The sequence below is a fragment of the Carcharhinus amblyrhynchos genome, chromosome 2, assembly GCF_965287045.1.
Source record: "Carcharhinus amblyrhynchos chromosome 2, sCarAmb.v2.hapA, whole genome shotgun sequence".
Lineage (NCBI taxonomy): Eukaryota > Metazoa > Chordata > Chondrichthyes > Carcharhiniformes > Carcharhinidae > Carcharhinus > Carcharhinus amblyrhynchos.
The window spans coordinates 84,869,622-84,894,267 of record NC_137325.1 but is presented as its reverse complement, the minus strand read 5'-3'; the positions used below and the strand labels follow the sequence as shown (position 1 = coordinate 84,894,267).

Genomic DNA, 24,646 nt, shown 5'->3' with positions numbered 1-24,646 from the left:
ATTCTATGATTCAATGATTTTAATTTTAAACTAGTATGTTGACAATTATGGTTCCTGAAGAATAATTATAGGTATCAACTGTCAAACTTATCCAACCATTTCTTATAAATTTGATTTTATATTCCATTTCTATTGGCCAATGTTTGAAGTAATACTAAATTATATTTTATACTTGGATCATTATTTCAAGCACCCATGTTAAACTCATGGGTAGCATAGTGGCACAGTGGTTACCACTGCTGCCTCACAGCGCCGTGGACCCAAGTTCGATTCCTGGCTTGGGTCAGTGTGTGTGGAATTTGCACGTTCTCCGTGTCTGCATGGGTTTCCTCTGGGTGCTCTGGTTTTGTCCCACAGTTCAAAGATGTGCAAGTTAGGTGGAATAGCCATACTAAATTGCCCCTTAGTGTCCTGGGATGCATAGGTTAGAGGGATTAGTGCGGTAAATGTGTGATTACGGTGATAGGGCTTGGCCGGAATTGTTATTGGTGCAGAATTGATGGGCTGAATGGCCTCCTTCTGCACTGTAGCATTTTTATGTTTCAATTATTCATTCATTAATAAATTCAATCTGGAGACTAGCTGGACATCCAGTTTAACTGTGATACCAGACTACAGAAATAGACCACATTCAGATGTCACTGGCAGTGGTTTGGGAAAATTGTACCAATGTGCTACTCAGCTTGGCTTAGTGCTATTTCCATATTTGGTTGTCCACTTTACTTCCAAAGTTATTTTGAACTTCGTTACTCACCATGTTGGTCACAATCAACCCTGGCAAAGACTACATGTTTCGGATCTGGAAGTTCATCCTTCACAATAGAGGAGGCCTCTTCAAAGATGGGATGTAGCATTTGACTGAATCTACACCTAACAGGAAAAAAATTGAAGTAACTGCTCCAAAGCGCACAATGTTAAAACACAACCATTTTCTTAATTGTTGAATGTTCTTTTAACTTATTCCCTTATTCATTTCTTACACTATTTCTTATTATATTTCATTAAACTGTTGGTCTTTCCTTTCTCCTTTATCAAAGGATTACCTTTCCTCTTTTACAATAATAATTTATGGTAAAAAAAATTACAATTTTATGGAAAGTGTGTTTGTGTTTTGCACATTGCTAGCCACAGCTCCCAGTTACAATAGAGAATTTTAAAACTTTGTATTTCCTGAGGAAGCACCATTGACAATCGTGCCACACGGTCCAGTTTCTTGTCTTGTTTAGATTCTCGACTAGAAAGTTAGGACTAAGTTTCATGCCTGACCCAGTCACAATTTTGTTTCCTGATCATATGAAGAACTCCTCCTACTTTTTCTCAAAACCTTATTTAGAATTTCAAGACTTCAGCATTGTCTTTACTTAAAGCCAAATGTATTCAATTAATTTCAACGTTGTAAAGCAAAACTCACTCTGCCAATGATAAAAAGCAAATGGTTCTTGTATCAGCAACAGTTTTAAACTTCAAATTACTGCTTATTTTGGGTGCCTTTTGAGCAACTAGCTTGAACACTGAAAATTATCATGAAGTTACTGGATCAGATGTTATGAAAGCTTAATTTCAAAGTGGTGTGTGGGCAAAAGGTTTGAGAACCATTATATACAACTGTAGCTTCTCACCTCTAGAATATTAGCCTACAGAAGCAACAGTTTTTCTATTTTTTTGTTCCAAAGGTGGGTGTCCAAAACCCCCTACTACATTCAAAATGTAATCCAAAGTTTTTGGAAATTTACTATTTCCTTTTTGTATTCTGTGGCTCCAGATATACAAAACCAAGAACTTAGAGTTTTTTTGAAACAAAAAAACTATAACCATTTATGCTACTGATTTTAAGCACCTGTATATCAGTACACCTCTGCACTACTCAGTGGTAGCATCCTCTCACCAGAGCTGGAAGGTTATATACATTAAAGCTACATTCCAGGATTTGAGCCCACATTCTAGGTTGGCACTTAAGTGCTGTAAATGAGAGAGGGCTGCACTGTCAGGGCTGCCAACTTCTAAGACAGACCATTAAGCTTGCCTGCTTAGATGACTGTACAAATAGTGAGAAATTCTCCTGGTTCGATCAACATCAGTCTCTGAAATATCACCATATAAACATTAACTTATCATTCACCTCAATGCTGTTTCTGGGACCCTGCTGTGCATAACTGACAGCATTTTTCCCCTCCACCAAAAAAGTGGCCACTCTGCAAAAGTGATTAATTGGATGAAAGGACTTGCAATGTTTCAATTATATAAAAAGACAATAAAAATACAAATTTCTTTCTTTAAAGTCTTAAAAATGTTATTTTCTTTCCTTGTTCTTACTTCCAAACTGTCCAACATCATATTCTTCTACATTGGACTATACCCATCACCTGCTCTTGATCCCTCTCTGTGCCCTGTTTTTCACTATCGCTAGCACATCTAGTGAAACAATTTCACATCAGTAAATTTCAACATTTTCCCCTCAATTTCTAAATTCAGACTTTTCTATAGACGCAATGGATAAGAGTAGCTCTAAACACACCCTTTTTCTACTGAGAACCTGTTTTACTCCAACTTTCTGCATACTGCCTTCCAAATATCCCCCTATCCAAGTTACATTTCCTTAATTCCATTTGCCATCACTTGTGCCAAGAATCTTTCATCTACATTATCAAATGAGTTTTTATAATGTTATATAAAACTATAACTATTGCATAGTCCCTGCTATTTCTTCAAAAAATTCTGTAAGGTAGGTCAAGTACATATTTTTCTGATCAAAGTCGACTGGCCTTCATTAGTTCTTGCTTCTCCTAGTTTCCTGTAATTATATTTTGTACCAAAAATACTAATAGTTACCAAAGCAAGATTCACTGTGCTTTGTTGAAAAGGGCGATTACATCTGCTATCCTTCAGTTGGAAAATTACATTCAGAGCCTTTGCTATTTCTTCCTGAGCTTCCTTCAAGATCCTTGGGCATAAACAACTTGGCATTGGTGATTATTTACCTTTACTTCCCATAACTTCTTTAATACTATTTCTTTTTGAAGAATCACCTGTAAAAAGCAGGCAAATTACTTATTTAGTATTTCTACCTTCATCTTTTTGTGGGCCTTACCTTGACTAACATCTTACTAATTCACCTTAGTCTATTTTTGTTTCGGCCACCCCTCTCATTACTTTATAATTTCTTTTAGCTGCTTTTCTGCCTTTTATTACCTGTCCCATTTAATGGTATCATTCTTTTATTTTTAAAAGTTTGATCTAACCTCATTTGTTCATGGAGTCAGCATTGGCTCAGTGGTAGCACTCTCACCCAAGCAAGAAGGTTCTGGGTTCAAAGTCCGCTTCAGGGGTGCCCTCTTATAAACGAATCTATAAAGACAAGGTTCTGTCCGCTCTTTCAGGTTCACATAAAAGATCTCATGGCACTATGTGAAGAGCGAGGAAATTCTCAGTGTCTCGTCCCATATTTATCTTTCAACTAATGCTGCTGGAACAGATTATCTGGGCATTTATCTGACTGTAGTGCGCAAACTGTCACAAGGACATCAGAAACAGAGGCAGGAGGCAGCCACCAGGTTCTTCAAGCCTGCCCCACCATTCAATACAATCATGCCTGATCTAAGCTGGTCTCAACTTCTTTTCTGTGCCATTTTCCCATAGCCCTCCAACACTCAATCAAATATTTATCCACTTTGAATACTTCTAATGATAACGTCTACTCCACCCTTTGTGGCAAAAAATTCCAGAAATTTACCATCCTCTGCGAGAAGAAATTTCTGTGCACATCAGTTTTAAATAACTTGCAGCTATGTTCCCTTGAGCAAACATCTCTCACCATCTACCCTGTCTATTGTGTTTCCCTATGTTACTATAGCAACTACAATTAAAAAGGCACTTCACTGGCCCTAAAGTGACACGCTAGGGTCTCAGAAGGGACATAAATGTAAATTTATTTTGGAGAGTTAAATTTTACCCCCCTTCCTCTCTACTGGAATATACTGGATTTGTATCCTTTCCGTTTCCTTTATAAATATTAAATATCAATTAAAACTGGACAATTATCTCATTCTAAATTTGTTCTTTCCAGTCAAATACGCTTACTCTTTAATGTCTTGTCTGTCCTTGCATTAAACCTATTTATGCTTTTATTTCCAAAATGCATTTTGGTTGCCTTTTTGACTTACTAAAACTCAAGTCAAGTAAGGACTTCCATGCTACTTGGAGCAGCCATACGTTGACTGACATAAGAGTCACAAACTCTGCTAAATCTCCATTTTCTCAGCACATTTTTCTTGTCACAGTTCATTTATGGATGACTAATCTTGTACAATTATAACTCCATAGTTATTACATTTCCATATCAGCTGTCTACAATATTCATGCTTAATTCTTTCTCAAAACTGTTCAGCAGTTTACAATATATTGTAGCAAGCAAGCTAGTTCCTGGTATAAAAATGTACAGGTTGATTTAATCATAGGAATCCTTACAATTAATTTCCAGTGAACAGTGCAGTCCTTCCTACTGGACCCAAGTATTTGCACTCTAATATCAGTGCACTGCAACAACTTGTCATAGTTACTTCAAAAAAATCCTTCCCCATTTGTGAAATCTATTACTATATAGAATAAGATTAGTCATGTGGGGGCCACCAATGCATGAAAATTCCCCATAAATTCACATATTTCCATTTTGTCGTCATCATTGGGTCAAAATCCTGGAATTTTACAATGCAACAACATTGCGGGAGCATCGCCACAAGAGTTGCTGCAGTTTCAGAAGGTTCACCATATAACTAGGAGTGGACAATAAACACAGCCGTGCCACTGTCATCACATCTTGACAGCAAATATGAAAATCAATCTTCAAATGCATTATTTTTTATGTGCCACTTACCAATCAGCATAAAAATTCACTAGTGCAACATCTGCATTGCCTGGGGAGGGAGAAAGGAAAAGGTTACAATAAGTTAATATTTCCACAGCATGTTTAAAATTAGCTTAAAGATATCCCTACAAAACACTGCATAAACATAGTATTTATAATGTGTTAATGGGTGCAAAACATGCAGATATAGGTCAGAATTTAATGCTCCCCAGAGGCTGGGAGGGAGGGAAGAGGAGAAAACATATGAATATGATGGGTTGAGAAGGTACAGAGTGGAGTCCTGGTTTTTTTTGAGCTCCCTATCTATTAAGTCTGGGACAGGGAGGGTTGAGTGGCTACTTAAGCCACTTCACAGTCTCAAGTGGGTAGGTCCATGTCATATGAGTAATCTGCCAGCTAAACTCTGGCAGCTATGTCTGTGGCCTAGTTGGGGGCAGTCCCTCCTACTCCGTCAGCCCATGTCCAGTGGCATGGACTGCCCACTTGCAAAGATCATGAGAAAAAGGAACAGGAAAGGCACTTTGATCCACTGAGCCTGCTCGCCTTTTGATAGAGTCATAGCTGGATCTCAATATAGCCATAACTTACTTTCCTGCCTGCCCGCCCCATCAACCTAATATGTTCAATGTCCCAACCTCCAGTATTCTCTGTGTAACAGAATCCTAAAGACAGAAGCAGCTTCATCTTGTCTCCCTTACAGGGGACATCCCTTATTTTCAACAGTGTCCCCTAGAACAAGATTCCTCTACAAAAATAAACATCCCACCACTGTTAACATTAAATACCAACCCTAGTAATATAACCCCTGCAGTATATGAAAAAATACTCATTTAGATGTAGCTTCTATATAAAAACCATCTTCTATATGAGTAACATGTTGAATCTGCAAACGTTGTAAAGTTTCTTACTTGGTGGTACACACACACCCCAAATGTGCCCAATATATCATAGACTGTCATTGGCTTCATGACATTTCATAGGCATTTTAAACATTTAGATTTGTGAATATATATCTTTTTAAACAGAATCTGAAATGCCCTAAATTTATTGTATGAGGTTTGAGTCAACTAAGCAAAATTATAATAATTTCCGTTCTGTCCAGAATTGAGAATGGTCTGTACATCACTACCATCAACACCAGGTGAATGGTGACAAAAACTGTGGATGCTAATGTTAATTAAGCAAAGTTTGAGAAAAAAACATGGAACTCAAAGACATCTTTCCAAGCTTGAATTATTATTGCCAATGTAAACTGTCAGCCATTAATCCTGTATATGTCAGAATACCTAAACCAGAGTTTTTTTTTTAAAACGAGGAGGCTGAAGATGAAAAATAAAGAATTTGGTCAGGGAGACTGCCAACATAAGATGAAGCATCACAATACTCAATGGGATTGTACAATTTTCAAACTGAAGTGGTTCAGTCTACCATATTGTATCTTTTATAATTCCACAGAATCCTAGAATTTTATGGAAGAGGCGCTTCAGTTCCTTTTGCCTTCGCTTGTCTCTGAAAGAGTTGTAACATTTAATCTAATTCCCTCGTGCTTTTTTCATACCCTTTCATTCTTTTCTTTTTCGAATATGATACATTCCTGAGCCAATTACATCTGAAGACTGTTTCCAATCCCTGTCATAAGGAGAAACTTTGATAGAACATGAAAGAGCACTTACCTAAGATTTCATCAATATTTCCACTATCGAGATTTACTATTTCACTATGAGCTGAAGTATTAAACCACATGGCCTAAAAACAACAGAAAATAAAAGTTTTTAAAAATGATAGTACAACATTTTATTTTGTTTTTCAATGATTGCAACCAGCAAGCAAGTAATTCATGATAGTTCCAAAGAATAGCAAATGGAATTGGTGTTTCTGATTCATCACTTGAATCTCAAAAGAATGTGAGCCTGTGAACATTGTTGCAATTCTGGTTTACATCTCACTATAAAAGCAATCCAGTTTTCAAACGAATGTTTGTATTTGCATTCAGAAGTTTAAGCTTGGCAACATTTTCCGTACTAACAACCTTTCAAAAAGTGTCTTGGTTTGCTTATGTTTTTAGTTATTAGTTATGGCTTACATTAACACTGCAATAAATTACTGTGGAAATCCTCTAGTCGCCACACTCCGGTGTCTGGATACAAGGGAGGGAGAATTTAGCATGGCCAATGCATTGAAGCAGCAAGTCTTTTGGACTGTGGCAGGAGCAATTTTGGAACTATGTTAATTGTACAGTGTGCAAATTAATGCTTCAAATGTAAACACTGTCTGCTCAATCTCTCCTTTCCCTTCGCTTTTCTCTTCTCATTTTTCAAATATTATTTTTCTCAAAAAATAAACTTTTATGGCTTAAGCTTCTGGGACATAATCGAGTCTGAAATAAGGGGGGGGGGGAATTGGCTGAGAAACCAATATTCAGGTCCGTTCAATAACCAATTAAGCGCTAGACTCTCCAACTGCCACTGGGCAAATCAACGATGCAATTTTTCTGTACGAGTCATGCTCAGATATCAGAAGCACGATCATGCCCCTAGAAATAAATCATTCAAAAGTTAATAGCATACAACAACAGTTAAGAGTGAGATGATCGAATCATAGAATCCCACATTGCAGAAAGCAGCCTTCTGATAGAGTATCTTCCTAGGCACTCTCCCCACAACCCCTCACATTTCCCATGACTAATCCATCTAACCTATACATCTTGAGACTCTTAATGGACAATTTAGCATGGCCAAAGCACCTAACCTTACACCTTTGGACTGTGGGTGGAAACCCATGCAAACACTGGGAGAACCTCTAAATGATGTAGAGATGCTGGCGTTGGACTGGGGTAAACACAGTAAGAAGTCTCACAACACCAGGTTAAAGTCCAACCAGTTTATTTGATAGTAATCCCACAAACTTTTGGAAACGGTGTTCCTTCGTCAGATGTGTGGAAGGTCCTGATCAGAGAAGGGCATATAAAGACACGCAGTTTACAGAATACTGATTAGAATGCAAGTCTTTGCAGTTAACCTGCTATTCAAGTCTTAAAGATGCAGACAATGTGAGTGGAGATAGTATTAGCTTGGGTTAAAGAGATGGGTATTGTCTCCAGATAGGACAGTAAGTGAGATTTTACAAGCCCAGTCAAGTCATGAGTGTGACATGAACCCCAGATTCTGGTTAAGGCCGTCCTCATGTGTGCGGAACTTGGCTATCAGTCTCTGCGTCAGTATTCAATGCCGATAACTGCCAGTTTCCAGATACAATTTTACAACTCATCCGCTTCATCCTGGACCACTACATCTTCACCTTCAACAACCAGTTTTTCATCCAGACACACAGAACAACCATTGGGACCAAATTCGCACCTCAATATGCCAACATCTTCATGCACAGGCTCAAACAAGACTTCTTCACCACACAGGACCTTCAACCAATGCTATACACTAGATACATCAATGACATTTTCTTCCTTTGGACTCATGGTGAACAATCACTGAAACAACTACATGATGACATCAACAAGTTCCATCCCGACATCAACAAGTTCCATCCCACCATCAGACTCAGCATGGACTATTCTCCTGAATCAGTGGCATTCTTGGACACTCGCATCTCCATCATCAAGGATGATCACCTCAGCACCTCACTGTACCGCAAGCCCACAGATAACCTCACAATGCTCCACCTCTCCAGCTTCCACCCTAAACACGTTAAAGAAGCCATCCCCTACGGACAAGCCCTGCATATACACAGGATCTACTCAGGACGAGGAGGATCGCAACAGACACCTCCAGACACTGAAAGATGCCCTCATAAGGACAGGATATGGCGCTCAACTCATCGATCGACAGTTCCGACGCGCCATAGCGAAAAACCGCACCGACCTCATCAGAAGACAAACACAGGACATGATGGACAGAGTACCCTTTGCCGTCCAGTACTTCGCCAGAGCAGAGAAGCTACGACATCTTCTCCAGAGTCTTCAACACATCATTGGTGAAGATGAACATCTCGCGAGGGCCAACCCCACACCCCCACTTCTTGCCTCCAAACAACCACACAACCTCAAACAGACCGTTGTTCGCAGCAAACTACCCAGCCTTCAGGAGAACGGTGACCACAACACCACACAACCCTGCCACAGCAACCTCTGCAAGACATGCCAGATCATCGACATGGATGACATCATCTCACGTGAGAACACCATTCACCAGGTACACGGCACATGCTCTTGCAACTTGGCCAATGCTGCAGGAAAGGATGTCCCAAAACATGGTACACTGGGGGGACCATGCAGCCGCTACGACAATAGATGAATGAACGTCGCTCAGCAATTACCAGGCAAGACTGTTCCCTCCCTGTTGGCGAACACTTCAGCGGTCATGGGCATTTGTTCTCTGATCTTCAGGTAAGCGTTCTCCAAGGCGGCTTTCACGACACGACAGCACAGAGTTGCTGAGCAGAGACTGATAGCCAAGTTCCACACACGAGGACAACCTCAACTGGGATCTGGGGTTCATGTTGCACTATCTGTAATCCCCATGACTTGCCTAGACTTGTAAAATCTCACTTACTGTCCTGTCTGGAGACAACACAAATCTCTTTAACCTATGCTAATGCTATCTCCACTCACGTTGTCTGCATCTTTAAGACTCGAATAGCAGATTAACTGCAAAGACTTGCATTCTAATCAGTATTCTATAAACTGTGTGTGTCTTTACATGCCTTTCTCTGATCAGAGCCTTCCACGCACCTGACGAAGGAACACTGTTTCCAAAAGCTTGTGGGATTACTATCAAATACTACTAATCCAAAGGACCAGGCTAATGTCATGGGAAATGGGTTCAAATCCCACTATGGCAATGTGTGGAATTTAAATTCCAAAAATAGATTTAATAAAACTGGAATTAAACACCAGTCTCAGTAATGGTGATAACTAAATTACTGAATGTTGTAAAAATCCACCTGGTTCACTAATGTCCTATTGAGGAAAGAATCTGCCTCCTTACCTTTGGTCTGGTCTATATGTAACTCCAGATTCGAAGTAATGTGGTTGACTCTTAATTGCCCTCCAAAATGGCCTAGCAAGCTACTCCATTCAACAGCAAATAGGAATAGGTAACAAATGCTGGCATTGCCAGCAACACCCACATCCCGTGAAATATAAAAAAGGCAAAGTACAGCACAAGGCATATCCAAAACACATCTTTCATAAAGGTTAGTAAATCAGGTTGAATGAAGATGGCTTACTCCAGAACATCCAATACCAGAAAAAAACACTCAAGACCTTAGTGAAGTTAAACAGTTTTACTAAGGCATGAGCCAGACTTCCAACACAAAAGCCTCTCAACTTTAAATTTCAATTCAAAAACAGAGAAAATAGAGCTACAAACACTAACAGAAAACAGGAAAATTTTGCAAAACGTTTGATTTGATGATATCAAATCGATCTGACCTAAAGTATACTGACTTAAAAACTGCTTTCAGTCATAAACCCTAAGACAGGACTTGATTACACTTTATTACAAACTATTAACTTTTCTATATCTTTGAAACAGCTTTCCTCTTGTTCAAGCATGCATTTGTAATGTGAGGGCAAAGTTGCAGCACCTGCCTTCAAGATTACCATCTCATGGGTTCCAATGGTGCAAAACAGATTACCACACACTGTTCAGTGAGGCATGGAGTGAGCTGAGTTTATCCAAGTTAATTATACTTAGTTCAGCTTTTAAATTTAGACTTTTGTACCAGCATCTCATCAGTACCTATTATATGGGTGGAATTAGATGGATTAACTTCAACGCTCTTCAGGTTTCAACTTAAAATCCTTTCCATCATCCACATTAACTAACTGGGACATTGCCTGTATTCGAGGCAGAAAGTGGAAAAAGAGGGGCAATCTCTCTGATGACCTTTACTTGCTACACATTGTGAAGGTAGCATATTCCCTAAATGGATTCATGTGTTCACTGGATCAAAAGATTTATGGTTCAGTAATTTCACAAAGTTGTCGTTCACCTTTAAACTAAAGATAGTTTATTTCTAAAACATTGAACTGTTGCTATAAATGAAGTTAAAACAGAATGTCACTGTTAGTGAACAACACGTATTTACTTGCACCTTGTTTCCAACAGCAATTCAAATAATCCTGCATAAATTGGAATTCTATAGCTGTCTGAGCATTCATTTTCCAAGGACATGGAAAGTGCCCAACTGACATCATTGTTCAATTCCATTAGTGAGATCTCCAGGGGAACAATAATACCTTTTTCTTTGTACCTGGCAATCTTCAGCTACTGCGTGTATTATCAGGGTATAGCCAAGAGTTGATAATTTAATTCTGGGATACTCTATGAATCTATTTTAGATTCTAGTAGCCTTTTCTGCATTTCTTAACTTTACTGGTCTGGCTTTGACCTTGCTCAATGTATATGGGTGCCATTTCATCCTTTTGGGCCTTTTTAGCTTCTCCAGCTTTCTGCTCTCATGCAGAATTTTGCTGACTGGCTTGGACTCCTTTCTTTTGCTGGCTAACTCCTTGTTGCCAACCAAATAGTTTCCCAAGAGGAAATAATTACTACTGGTCATTCAGGGACAATTCTTACTGTGACAGGGCCTGAAACAAGGCCATACCCGGGCTGGTGGATCTGGTGGAGGGATGCAAATACAGATCCTCCTACCAATTCACTAATTCATGCTTTTTGGTGATTTGGTGTGTGTGTGTGTGTGTGTGTGTGTGTGTGTGTGTGTGTGTGTGTGTGTGTGTGTGTGTGTGTGTGTGTGTATATCTATCCATTAGTTGAACACATCTACTTCAGCTATTCAAACTTGATGTAGGTTTGAGAGAGTTTCATACAAATATTCTGGAATTGCTGACGAGATGTCTCCAAGACTAACTTGTAGATTGATAGCTTTGGTAGGTTAATAATTCATGGACACATCAGGAATCAGCATGGAATACACGGACCTCTTAGGCTCTCCCTCAGAATCTCCAGATACCCAAAGGTCATTTGGCTGTGCTGCTATTTTCTCAAAAAGAGACTCCACGTTACTCTCTTCAAATGCAAGTAATTTAGCAAATTTGAAGATCCTGAAGAGTAGTTCTGGATTCGAGCAATAGTGGGTGCTACTGAGTAGAGATTTTCTCTTGCAGTATCCAGCTGCCTAGTTTCTCTATCCCTTTCGGTTACTAGATTCATTTCAAGTTTTGGAGCTAGAATTCTCTTTCCCTTTCTTGTTCCTTTGCTCTCTACCTCTCTCTTTCTTTCCTGAGCTTCCCTTTCTCTCTCCCCCCTGAAATTCTAGCTGCAATCTGAGCTTTTCCAGTTCAAAATGGTCTAGAAACATAAGAAACATAAGAAATAGGAGCAGGAGTAGGCCATCTAGCCCTTCGAGCCTGCCCCGCCATTCAATAAGATCATGGCTGATCTGTCGCTGCTCAGTTCCACTTTCCCGCCCTCTCCCCATAACCCTTAATCCCCTCTCTTATCAAAAACCCATCAACCCGCGTCTTAAAAATATTTAGCGAGGCAGCCTCCACCACTTCAACGGGCAGAGAATTCCAGAGATTCACCACCCTTTGAGTGAAGAAGTTCTTCCTCAACTCCGTTCTAAACCGCCCCCCTTTTATCTTGAGGCTGTACCCCCTAGTCCTACTGTCTTTTTTGAGCAGGAAGAGTCTCTCCACCTCTATCCTACCCATCCCATTCATCATCTTATACGTCTCAATGAGATCTCCCCTCATTCTTCTAAACTCTAACGAGTACAAACCCAGTTTATTCAGCCTCTCCTCATAGCTCAACCCCCTCAACTCCGGTATCAGCCTAGTAAACCTCCTCTGCACTCCCTCCAAGGCCAAAATATCTTTGCACAGGTACGGCGCCCAAAACTGCACACAGTACTCCAGCTGCGGCCTCACCAATGCCCTATACAGCTGCAGCAAGACCTCCCTACTTTTATATTCAATCCCCCTCGCTATGAAGGCCAGCATCCCATTTGCCTTCCTGACCACCTGCTGCACCTGCAAGCTGGGTTTTTGCGACTCTAGAGAAAGGATTCAGAGTCATTGTTGATCTCTGCATAGAACTCCTCTACGAGTGACGCAAGGTCCAATTGTTCTACCAACGACTGGACTAGTTCACCCCTGTTCACTTTATTGGGAAATTTTAACCACATTCTCTATTTATAGCTTTCAGTTGTTCTCTGCCAAGGACAACCAAAGTTTCACCATTCAAATTCCTTTGTTGGACAGAAAGCTGGGCATTAAAAGTTGCCACTTTCTGAATGTTTGGGGAAAAGAATTTGCTCATCAGTTGCTTGTGCTTTAAAATTTGTTCCAGTCAATGATTTTTTTTGGCTTCCAACTGACACTTTTATATCAGATTTGGCTGGTCTCTTAACTTGGACTGTGGTCAAATTTAAATGGGTCATCCCAAGTTTGAGCTCCCAATTTCTGTTATGGACAGAAGGGGGCAGGAGGACTAATTTAAACAACCCTGATTTCTCCTCTCACCACCCATCCGTAAACAGAAAGGTGTTCTTATTTGTTTCTCCCTTTATAAGTGGTGGCATGTTTCCCAAACATTTAGTAAACTTGAGAGAGGATGATGCAGCTAGTTTATTTACACATACTCAAATTCAGTAGAAGGGTAGCACATATTGTTTCATGAGTGCCCAGAGTACAAATTAAAGTCTAATGTATATTCCTTCACAGAAGTAGGCAGGCTGTAAACTAATGCTGGATAATTCACTTTTCCAGTTGAGATAACTTCCCCAAATGAGATAGGCACGCAGACATGAATCAAAGTACCAAGGTTCCAGTTGAAACAATGTAGATGGAGCCAGACATTCAAACCTGGGCAAAGCACCATTGCTGTACTACTGCTAGATATATGGAAAGATGGTAGACTAAGCTTTGCAGTTCCACAAAGCAATATTATTGATTACACTAGTGAGGGGGTCATGTCATATGACTCTTACCCCTCCACCTTGTCTTGATCCCCAAGATTGTTAATGATTCAACCATTAAGTCTTAAAAGGGAGGTCATAGGTCTTTGGTTCTAGCAGACTAATTGGCTCCAGATGGCCAGACATGGCTTATGAAATGTAGATGGCCTTTCTATCATTCATATAGAATTTGCTATCTGCAGCCTGCAGGTTATCAATGGGATCTCTTCATAGGTACCACTTCCTGCAAAATTAGGCTATTAGTGCTTTTAAGCTATTTGTCCAGTTGTTTACATTTTAGGAATTAGATAAAAATGTGAGCTCTTAGCCCCTGACACTTTGAAGTAATGAAATAGAAGTCAATCAAATAATTCAGCAGTCCATTCCACTGCTTTAAAAACTAAAGAGATGGCTGAGTTACTAATCAATAAAAACATCAAAGTACACAGTAAAATCTTAATTTCAATATTGTTCAGTGTGGTAAAGCACTTTACTCAGTGGATAAATATGCTAATACACTGGAAGATTTTCCCACTTCACAATGCTGGTCAACCTAACAGCCAATTAATTTTTAAGCACAAGTTACAAGAACAATCACTGCATTAAAAATACACTTAAAATCATACAGCATCTTATTAGGACTTTTAAAAATTGCCAACACTGCTGAAATTGCCCAGTCAAAAGATTTCTAACTGGAGAAAAGGCTTCCCCCATAATACCTGTGAGCTGGGATGAACCACACCTTTGAGAAGCTAGAGAGAGATTGTGTGTGTGTGTGTGTGTGTGTGTGTGTGTGTGTGTGTGTGTGTGGGGGGAGAGAGAGAGAGAGAGAGAGAGAGAGAGAGAGAGAGAGAGAGAGAGCGCGCACAAATCCATGTGCGTATGCATGGGCAGTCAAAAATGGCCAACCCCCACAATGGAGCTGCCAATATTGGGATTATGATGTGGATGTGCTGGCGTTGGACTGGGGTAAACACAGTAAAAAGTCTGACAACACCAGGTTTTAGTCCAACCGATTTATTTGATAGTAAACTCACAAGCTTTCGAGGGGACTCCCTCTTCGTCAGGTGAATGGAGAGTTCTGGCCTCGGACAGAGCATATAAAGCACAGACAGTTTAGAGATTACTGATTAGAATGCGAATCTTTACACCTAACCTGCTGTTCAAGTCCTAAAGTGGCTGACAATGCGTGTGGAAGGAGCACTGATCACAGGTTAAAGAGAAAATACACATCTCTTTAACCTGTGATCAGTGCTCCTTCCATACACATTGTCAGCCACTTCAGGTCTTAAACAGCAGGTTAGGTGTAAAGTTTCGCATTCTAATCAGTAATCTCTAAACTGTCTGTGCTTTATATGCTCTGTCCGAGGCCAGAACTCTCCATTCACCTGACGAAGAGGGAGTCCCCTCGAAAGCTTGTGAGTTTACTATCAAATAAATCGGTTGGACTAAAACCTGGTGTTGTCAGACTTATTATAATATTGGGATTAGTCAGTGTGAACTTGCAAATGGCACCCGTAAAAATACTAGATGATGGAAATGGTCTCAGTCGTTCCCACCCACCCCTTTTGTTAACCCCATACCCTCCTAATGTGTGTTTGCCCCATGTTGAGATGGCAAAACACAGTCTAAGGACTTCAAAAGTGACACTAAGTGAAGGGATCAAAGAATTATTGACCAGAATTATTTGTTTCTGCTCATTGGAAAGCTGTTTGGTCATTGCTTTATTTGCGGTAACATTTATAGAAAAAAAAAATCACAGAATCACACAGCGTAGAAGAGGCCCTTCAGCCCATTGAGTCTGCACTGACAGATTAGAACCATCTAAACTCCCAGCTAATTGCATTGTCCAGCATTTGGCCCATAGTCCTGAATGTTACGGTATGCCAAGTGCTCAGCCATATTCCTTTTGAAAGGATGTGAGGCAACCTGCCTCTACCACCCTCCCAGGCAGCACATTCTAGACTGTCACCACCTGCTGGGTAAAAATGTTTTTCTTAACACCCCCTAAACCTCCTATCCCTCACCATGAACCTATATTCCCTCATGACTGACCCTTCAACTAAGGGCAACAGCTGTTCCTTATCCACTCTGTCCATGTCTCATTATGAAACCATATTTAAAAATTGTAACTGATATTGGTAATGGAAAGGCTGAAGGCAACTGAAATTAGTCAAGATTCTGAATCAGATAGTTTGCACCTTAAAGGAAATCAAGACAGTTAATTGAAGTGGATATGTTCCAAAAGGTTATGTTAGAGAATCCTTGGAAAGGGAGGATGCCCAAGGACAGGAAAAAAAATTAATACAAGGCCCATGTATAAGAAAAGGAGTGCAGAGATAACCGTATGTCCATCAGTTTGACATCTGTTACAAGGAGCGTAGGAAAGAGCACTCAGAAATAGTGAACATAAGCTGAAAAGAAGCAGGTATCACAATGTGAATAAATGCAAAGTCATCAACTTGGGCAAATTAAGTTATAAGACAGTGTTCTACAGGATAACACAGACTGTTAAAACTAGCAGCACTGTGCAGCACTAGTAAAGCAGGCAAGTACGGAAAATCTTAGGAAGTGATCAAGTTTATAAAGAGCACAACTTTCGTTACTAAATGAGAAAGATAGTCAGGCATTAAACGGTGATCTAATGAACTAATTGTTTAAATTCAGCACCGAGTTATAAAAGAGAGGCTGCAAAAACTGGGAACGCTTACTCTGAAGAGAAGGCTCCAGGGTGATCTTCTAAATTATTCAAGATCTTAAAAGGGCATAGGAAAGCATCAGAATGTTTAACAGCCACATCAATGACAAGAAGGCTTAGATTAAAATTTAGCAGAGGGAAGGTAAAATGAGATTACATAGCTACCTTATCTAGATAATGAATATATGAAAATGGCTCTCTGGCAGAGTTTGGGGCTGGGGAGATGGAAAACTTTGCTTATATTAGCAAAGACAAGATAGCTGAATAGCTTCCTGCAGAAAATCCTTATAGAAGGACATGAAATACATCAATGGATGTAGTACCTAGATGGATCTCAAAAGTCTTCTCAGGTCCTGTACATTCTTACAAAGAACAGTACAGTCCGGGAACAGGCCCAAAAGAAAAAACTGCTGGAAAATCTCAGCAGGTCTGGCAGAATCTGTAAGGAGAGAAAAGGGCTGACGTTCTGAGTCCAGCTGACTCTTTGTCAAAGCATCTGGTCATCTGGACTCAAAATGTCAGCTCTTATCTCTTCTTACAGACGCTGCCAGACTTGCTGAGATTTTCCAGCATTTTCTCTTTTGGTTTCAGATTCCAGCATCCGCTTTTATCCAGGAACAGGCCCTTTGGCCCACCAAGCCTGCACCGACACATGATGCCTTTCTAAACTAACGCGCTTTTTATCTCTATGCTGTCCATTTCCCACTGTACATTCTCTGCATTCAACATTCCTGGAACAGCATTGCCAACATGAGTCAACGTCTTTAGGAATGGACAACAAGTGGAACAAAGATCGAAAGCTCATCTTTCCCCTTGATTAGATTCAGCTCTGACATGAGATGGCAGTTCAATGTAATTACTGTTCAGTCAGGAATGTAAAAGACACATGGCATAAATACCTTGCATCGTCAAAAATCAAAAAAATTCATGCCATCTGCGTGGAAAACTCAAGCGTTATAATAAAATCATCCTTAAATCCAAAACAATAAAATATTTTTACAAGCCTTCTAGTGAATTGAAGATCACAAGAGAGAAAGTTTGTTGGGAGGAAGGGGTTGCAGGAAGAAGAAATCAATTCTATATCAGAGTCTGACCTTTAAGAGGTTAAAAAAAATCCCCAAAAAAGCCTGTTTATAGACAGACTAAATTTTATTCATATCTGTGAATGAAATTAAATTTCCCCTTTGATTTTATTGTTGAAGAAGCTGGGTGTCTAATTTCTCATCATTTTGAAGGTTTATAGAAGGTCAAGAGGTGCACAAACGTACTTCTACTCTCACTTACCCTGCTTCAATTCACATCAGATGCACTAACAGGACATGCTAAGAGAATCTAACACACGTGCCACTGTCCCATGGGTTCTGGCTATAGGTGGGTGGCAACGTGCAGCTGTAGCTTGCTCATTTGCCACACTGAACACAGCAGGGAAGCCAGTGCTTCACTGCTTGAAATAAAAATAAAACCCCATTAGCCACTCCATCAGTTAGAGAACGGAATTTATTTAGCAGAAGCTAATATAAAAAAAACTCCCAAAATTCTCTTAATACATCGACAAACTTTCCATTTTTAAAATCTACTTTTCAACCAACATTAAACCAAAAATCACAAGAGAATAAGGTTTGGAATCCCACACAATACAGTATGACCACATCCCAATAGCCACAAATACGATAGATTTTGCTTCCAATTCATATAATTATAATAGAAATCTGGAATTCTCTCACCAACATAGTTGAGTAGGTGCGCAGACAGTTGGAGCTTTCAAGATTGTGACTGATAGATTTTTGTTAGGTAAGGCTAACAAGGGATTTAGAGCCCAGCCGATGAAATGAAGTTGAGGTGCTTTTTCAGCCGTGATCTAGTTGCTTAGTGGATCAAGCTCAAGGGGATGAATGGCCTACTTCCTACAAAACCTATTTTCACAGTCAAAAAATTATATTCAATTTATAGCTGTTAGATAGCTATATATATTTAGTTTAGGGAAATTTAAAATGGATTATCCCTCGTTTTACTTCATAAAACTAGTTGGTTAGCAGGGCTCATTTCTGCAACCAAGATTCACTCATGCCTCCAATAAGATCAACCAGCTCATGGAATGGATTTGTGAGTAGTTATGAAACATTGCCATATATTCTTTGCCATTAAATCTAACATGCAGATTGCACATTGCCTCATTTTCCACAAAAGTACATTATATCAGCAGATAGTCTGATTATTCTGATCACTTATCAGTTAACTAGGGATACTGTATCTCTGTGTATGCATATTTGCAAATTTATGATTTTGCTTTTAAAAAAAACAGGAGCTTCTGCTTTCTATACAATTCCACCTTGCACCCTATAAGGGCACGACAATGGCATGCCTATAAAGCTTGATCAGCCATCATCTACATAAGACTAATTTATCAGCCTCAAGTTAACCAGCGAGAGGCAAATATCTTGTCACAGAACAAACTGTATGAAACCAGGTTTAAATGTTGCATATTTTACAGATAATTGAAGCTGTACAACATGTATTAAATCCAACTGAAATGTCTTGAAACAAAGCTGTATTTGTGTTCTTCTTAAAAATGATATTGCAGCAGGGATTGACACATTGATTCTAATGGTGTTGACTGTAATGGCATTGAATTCGTTGAGGTCTGAAAAATCTAAAACCATGCCCTCTAGTGTGCAGTAATGTCACTCTGTAACTACGGATTACATTATATTTATTAATCATTCGTGTAGCCCGAGGCACTGCTGCCTTCTACTACAATTTGTACTTGTATTTCCTTTCCTCCCAAATTTATTCATGCAGTAAAAACTTAAATGGGGAATTACCAATTTAAAATGCCACTTAATTGCACCATTTATATTCAGCTACAATTTAATTATAATAGAAGTTAAAGTTGTGCTAAAAGCACATTTTTGTAATCAGTATTAATATAGAAAGTTAAGTTTCATTTCTACAGCATACAGTTTTCCCCTCTACAATTTCTGCAGCCTTTTAAACTGACTTGGTGAGCAAATACATGCTGTGCTGTCAATAATGGAGCAGTGACAGGCTATCCTGTGGTTCTGTGCATATAAAAAAAATTGTATTATGCATTGGAGGTTTTCACCTCTAATGTATGGTGATGCCTAGACTTAGCAATCCATCCTCCCCCTAGGTTTTCTAATTAGCATTTACATCTGGTACACAGCATAGTTTGATAGCTGAACTAATTTCTGGCAAATCTGTTTTCTCCGAGTTTCCTTCTTCAGGGAAATGCCACAGATCCAAAGGAGAAACTATTTAAATGAATCGTAGCCTTTTTTTTAAATAAAAGCCCAGCTATCTTTCCCATGCCTAATCCAGATTGACATTCTGAAGTTAGAGCCTCGAGCTACAAGTCCATAGGAGTCCATAGATCGCTCCAGTCCTTGATGTATTCTCATTCCTCCATGTGTGCTTATCTTGTGGTGCCTAGAGACTGAACATCTACCCTCTAGAGCTGGGTAATAGGCCTCCATTTTCCTTTGTCTGCCAGTTTAATGCAATAGGTTACAACCATCCCTGAAATTTTGTCTGAAAGCCATCAATCAGCATGCAATGCTCTTGGATTCCCTACAGCCTTCTAACAAACCGCAGCATCTAACAAAACAGGACACCAAACTGGCACAGGAATTGTAAGCAGTTTCAAGAAGAAACTTTTTCCTCACCAACTATTATTAAGTTTGGACATCTTTAGTCACCAACTTCAGTACTATTTCTTCTACTGGAACATAGCAACCTTATGGACATCTGGTAGCTCAGTATTTTAAAATATGGTGGGAGAGTGATTCAGCTTAATTCAATGCAGCTTTTAAAGCAGGAAGTAAAGTTGAAGGGAAAGAGAGTTTTAAGGTAGGAATTACATAAAGTATTATTGAGTCAATATCAAAGATAGAGTGAAGAGTAAATATTACAAAACAGGGTAAAGCTAGAAGCCCTTAGGACGCAGATGGAAGTACAAGACTCTAAAATATTCAAGGGTTGGGTGAAAGGTTAAATTTAAAGGCAATTCAAGCTAAAAATGGACTGGGTCCTACAGACAAAACTGGAAAGGAAATTTTAATATCTGCACATGAGGCCAGTAGAATGGGCAGGCTGGGTGTGTGAGAAGTACAGGGGGAGGAATGGTGCGTTTTATTAGCCAGGCCTCATTTACATGGAATGAAGTACCCTCCCCAAACAAGAAGTCTGGTGGCAGCATTCCAGTCCTGAGGCTTGGGATATTCAGAATGCAAAGGAGAAGGGCAGCTCAAACCCAAGTACCCACTCCTTTTGATACCACAAACTGTTCTAAATTTTTTTTTAAAACTTGTTCCAAGGGCTTCGACTTCTAGTCCAACAGCTTTTAATAAGCAGAGCACCTACAACAAACAATAAAAAAGTGGCTATATTTCAAAAATATTTTGTGCGCTTTCAGTGAGTGGTTTGGGATGTCCTGAAGTTCTCTCCTTCCTTTCTCATGTTGGGACATGAAACGTTCCGCAAAGCTGGACAAAGAAAGATGGCATGGTTGACCACGTCAAATGCTGTATAAAGTACAGATAATTAATCATGGTTGAAGTAACAGGGTATAACGAAGAGTCATCCAGTCTCAATATATTAGCTTTGTTCTCTCTTACAGGTGTTGTCAGATCAGACCTTCCATTTTGTATTTTTGTTTCTGATTCCGGTGTTGACAGTAACTTGCTTCTATTTGTGTTGTATAATTTTTGACTCTCAGCTTGGCAAGTCACAATAGATAAAGCCAGAACAAAACAATTTGAAAAAGGGAGACCTGGGTTGAGGCTTGGAGGTACAGTCACGTTTAAGCATCTTGGAGAGGAAAAGGAGGTAGAGAGGAGTCGAAATTGAAAAGAACGGAAAAATGAAGGTTACCCTCTCTCTTTCCTTAAGATATCCCTTAACCCATCTTTGGTCATTTTTACTAGCATCGCCATAACATTCCTGTGAAGTGCCTTGGAACTTGCTTAAAGGTATCATATAAATACAGATTTTTGTTATCGAGTGAAAAATGTAGCCCTCTGCTCAGGTATTAAGAAAGACAGCAAACTTGGAGGGCAGTAATAGGGTGGCTAGAAGTTGGATAGAGGGGACTGAAGAACAAACAATGGCATGTAACATAACATTGGAGAGGAACAGCTGAAAATGTGAAGTAACAGTGGAATCAGGGATAGCATAATGGCTGATTATGCCATTATGTGACAAGTAGAGTGAGGAAGCAGTTGCTTGTGTACTTGCATAAACTTAAAACATTTTATATACTTTTTGAGTGAGAAATGGACACTTCCAATGTTGTGAACAGTACAGCTTGTACATCAGTGGCCTTGTTTAAGTTCTACAGTCTTTTCCAGCGGGAAAACTGGATGAATCAGAGTTAATTTTCAACTAAACATTTAGCTATCAACCTCATTTCCTCTCCTCGGAGAACATGTCAGATTGGGTTGGAGAAGTGAGACAGAGAGCAAATCAGAGCAAAAGCAAATGAGCCAACTATGATTTAAAAGTCCAGTTTGGAAGTAAATCAGTATTTTCATAAAATTTGCTTATCCAGCTGCAAAGGGCAGACAAAAATGAATTCTTGCTGTTGAGTACAATATTTCAAAATATGAGGTAGTGGGTTTACTTTTGGGTATCTCAAGTAAATGTAACTTTTTTAATGTCACATAACTTTTCTATGGCTTACAGAAAACATCCATTCACTCAAATGTTCAATAATTTTTTCTTAAAAAGCATGACTTTTACAGAAAAGCAATACAGTATCGATTGTCCATCTACCTTGATATTGTCAGCTGAAACAGTAAGGCATGCAACCAGTTCCTAGGCTGCTATCAGTACCCCAAGTTGCATCAAGAATTGTGCAGGTGCAACTCTTTCTCCTAAAATCTTCCTTGCCATGGAAGATTCCACTGACTGTAGTCAATACTTCCCTGCTTGACAAAACAATAACAGGGAATTCAGTGCGATCAGGCCCAAACTCAAGCAGTGCCAACTCAACAGAATGAAGCATTAAGTCACTATCACTCTGCTACTGCATAGCTCCAACAAAGGCAAGGTAGAAGACTGGTGTTTTAATAGAAGTATCTGATTACTAGCAGACTCAAAATACCTACAGTCAAATTTATATCTTTCTAGCTCAAATCATTCTTTAAAAAGAGGGTATCTATTCATTCCTTCACAAAGACTAACAGAATCAAATCTTGTCACTTTGGTAAAAATCACATTAAGCTGTCCAAGTGTAAAAAGATGCTTAGGAATTGAGGTCATGTCATGCCTACAAAAGATATCATATTTCTAACTGCCAAGATACAGATTTCAGTCAATGCTAACTTCTTAAAATTGATTTTAAATGGTCGTCAAAAATGTTGCCCAAGGTGGCTCACAAGAGTCAGGTGACCTGAGATTTCAGCACAAAGCATCAACTTATTATTGAACATGCTTCTAGAATGTTCTTAAAACATTAATAAATGACCATGGTGTGGAGTGCCCTGACTTAGAACATAGAACATTACAGCGCAGAACAGGCCCTTCGGCCCACGATGTTGCGCCGACCAGTTTTTTAAAAAAAAACACTGACCCACATTCACAATACAAAACCACTTGTGAATTTACACATCCAATTGATTGGATATTGACCAATATCCAATCTTGTAGCCTCCCAAATGCACTGTCTGCAAAATCAACCCTTAAAGAAAGGTGCAAGAAACCAATTCATCACTTCAGTGCTTTCTAACCTCTAATCAATTATGTGGACAATAGAGGATAATTTTGGGGATAGGCGCATGACCAAAACTGATCTCTGATCACAAATTCACTTAGTACAATGACTAGCAAGAGACAACAGTACAATCCAGTCAGACAAGCAGAATAGAAGAACAGAACTCTGCTTGAACAGTCAATTCAAGCAATGAGAGTGGGATGACGAATTTGTCTTCATCTGCAAGAGTTGTCTCCGTAGAAATGCAGCTGCAGAGACTTCTAACTTTCATTTATCTCAGAGAATCAAGAGAAGGAACTCATCAGACCTGCAACATATCCCATCTTAAAAGACTGTCCATCCACTTAATTGACTTGCTGCATTCTGTTTTTGCCTTAACACATGCTTTTTTCCCCCTAGAATCCATTTTCATTTGTGTCTCTGCGTGTGAGGAAGTGTGTTTCATCAAATCTACATTTGGGGTATTGCGTCAATAAATATCATCTTGTCTTCTGATTTAAACTTACTAAAAACCTGTTCTATTCATTGAATAAAACCATAACGCAAAGAAAGGTTTATCACCTTCCCCCTAAAACACATCTTTTTGTTGAAAACAGAGGTGAGGAAACAGGGCAAAGCTATCCCACTATCTCTCCGTATCTGTGACAGAATATAAACAAATTTTGTCAAGTGTCTGGACTTATGATTTGTTTGGTCATAAAATATTAAATTCTAATTGGGAAACTGTTTTCTCCCAAGTTGAAAAAGTTAGCTTTACATTTGAGGAGCACATTATTTATGGAATAAATAATATTTCCTTGTAATGTGCCTGTTATAATTTCAGCATCTATTATCAAAGAAAAAGCTTCCTAAGTGCCAGTCATATTCGGTGATAAAGTCCCGTTTAGGATTCTGGTTTCATACCAATAAGACAACAGTTCTTACTGCCATGAATTTAAGTTTGCATGGTGGTATGCCCAGAAATATACTGCCCATTGTAGTGATACTGTGTAGAAACTGTATAGATTGTTTTTGCCCTCAACTGTAGGATTAACACTGATGCATTCCTTAAATGCACCCGACAACTTTTCGAAAATTTCTGCATTTAAAGCAAGTGTACCTTCATTTTTAATCACATAGTTGTACCAATTAGTTGCCATTTGGCACAATTAACTAATTCCCTATCTCATCCACACTTCCCACACTATTTCCTCTGTCCCAACCCTCACTGAAATGGAAACAATCCCTCCCACCTGGGTAATTTTGATGTTGGGACACACCTTAACTTTCACTTATTTTCTCCAACAACTGCCCATCCCTGCTGCCGCCCCAACTGCCATCATCAACAATCATTGGTAACCACACAAATGCCGCACACTTTTGTCCTCATGTGCCGGTATACATCAGGCACTGTTCCACCCAATGAACCCATTAACAGACT

General features: G+C 39.3%; 1 protein-coding gene across 2 annotated transcripts in view; it reads right to left on the bottom strand.

The window, feature by feature from the left end:
- The window catches only part of erp44 (endoplasmic reticulum protein 44), a 100,654-nt gene that overhangs the window by 47,865 nt on the left and 28,143 nt on the right, over nucleotides 1-24,646 (bottom strand). For both annotated transcript variants that reach the window (XM_080208467.1, XM_080208475.1), the window contains 3 exons: nucleotides 6,535-6,607; nucleotides 4,871-4,910; nucleotides 755-870 (listed from right to left, as the gene is read on the bottom strand). In XM_080208467.1, coding sequence (XP_080064593.1) covers nucleotides 755-870; nucleotides 4,871-4,910; nucleotides 6,535-6,607 — 229 coding nt within the window. The remainder of the gene's footprint in view (nucleotides 1-754; nucleotides 871-4,870; nucleotides 4,911-6,534; nucleotides 6,608-24,646) is intronic.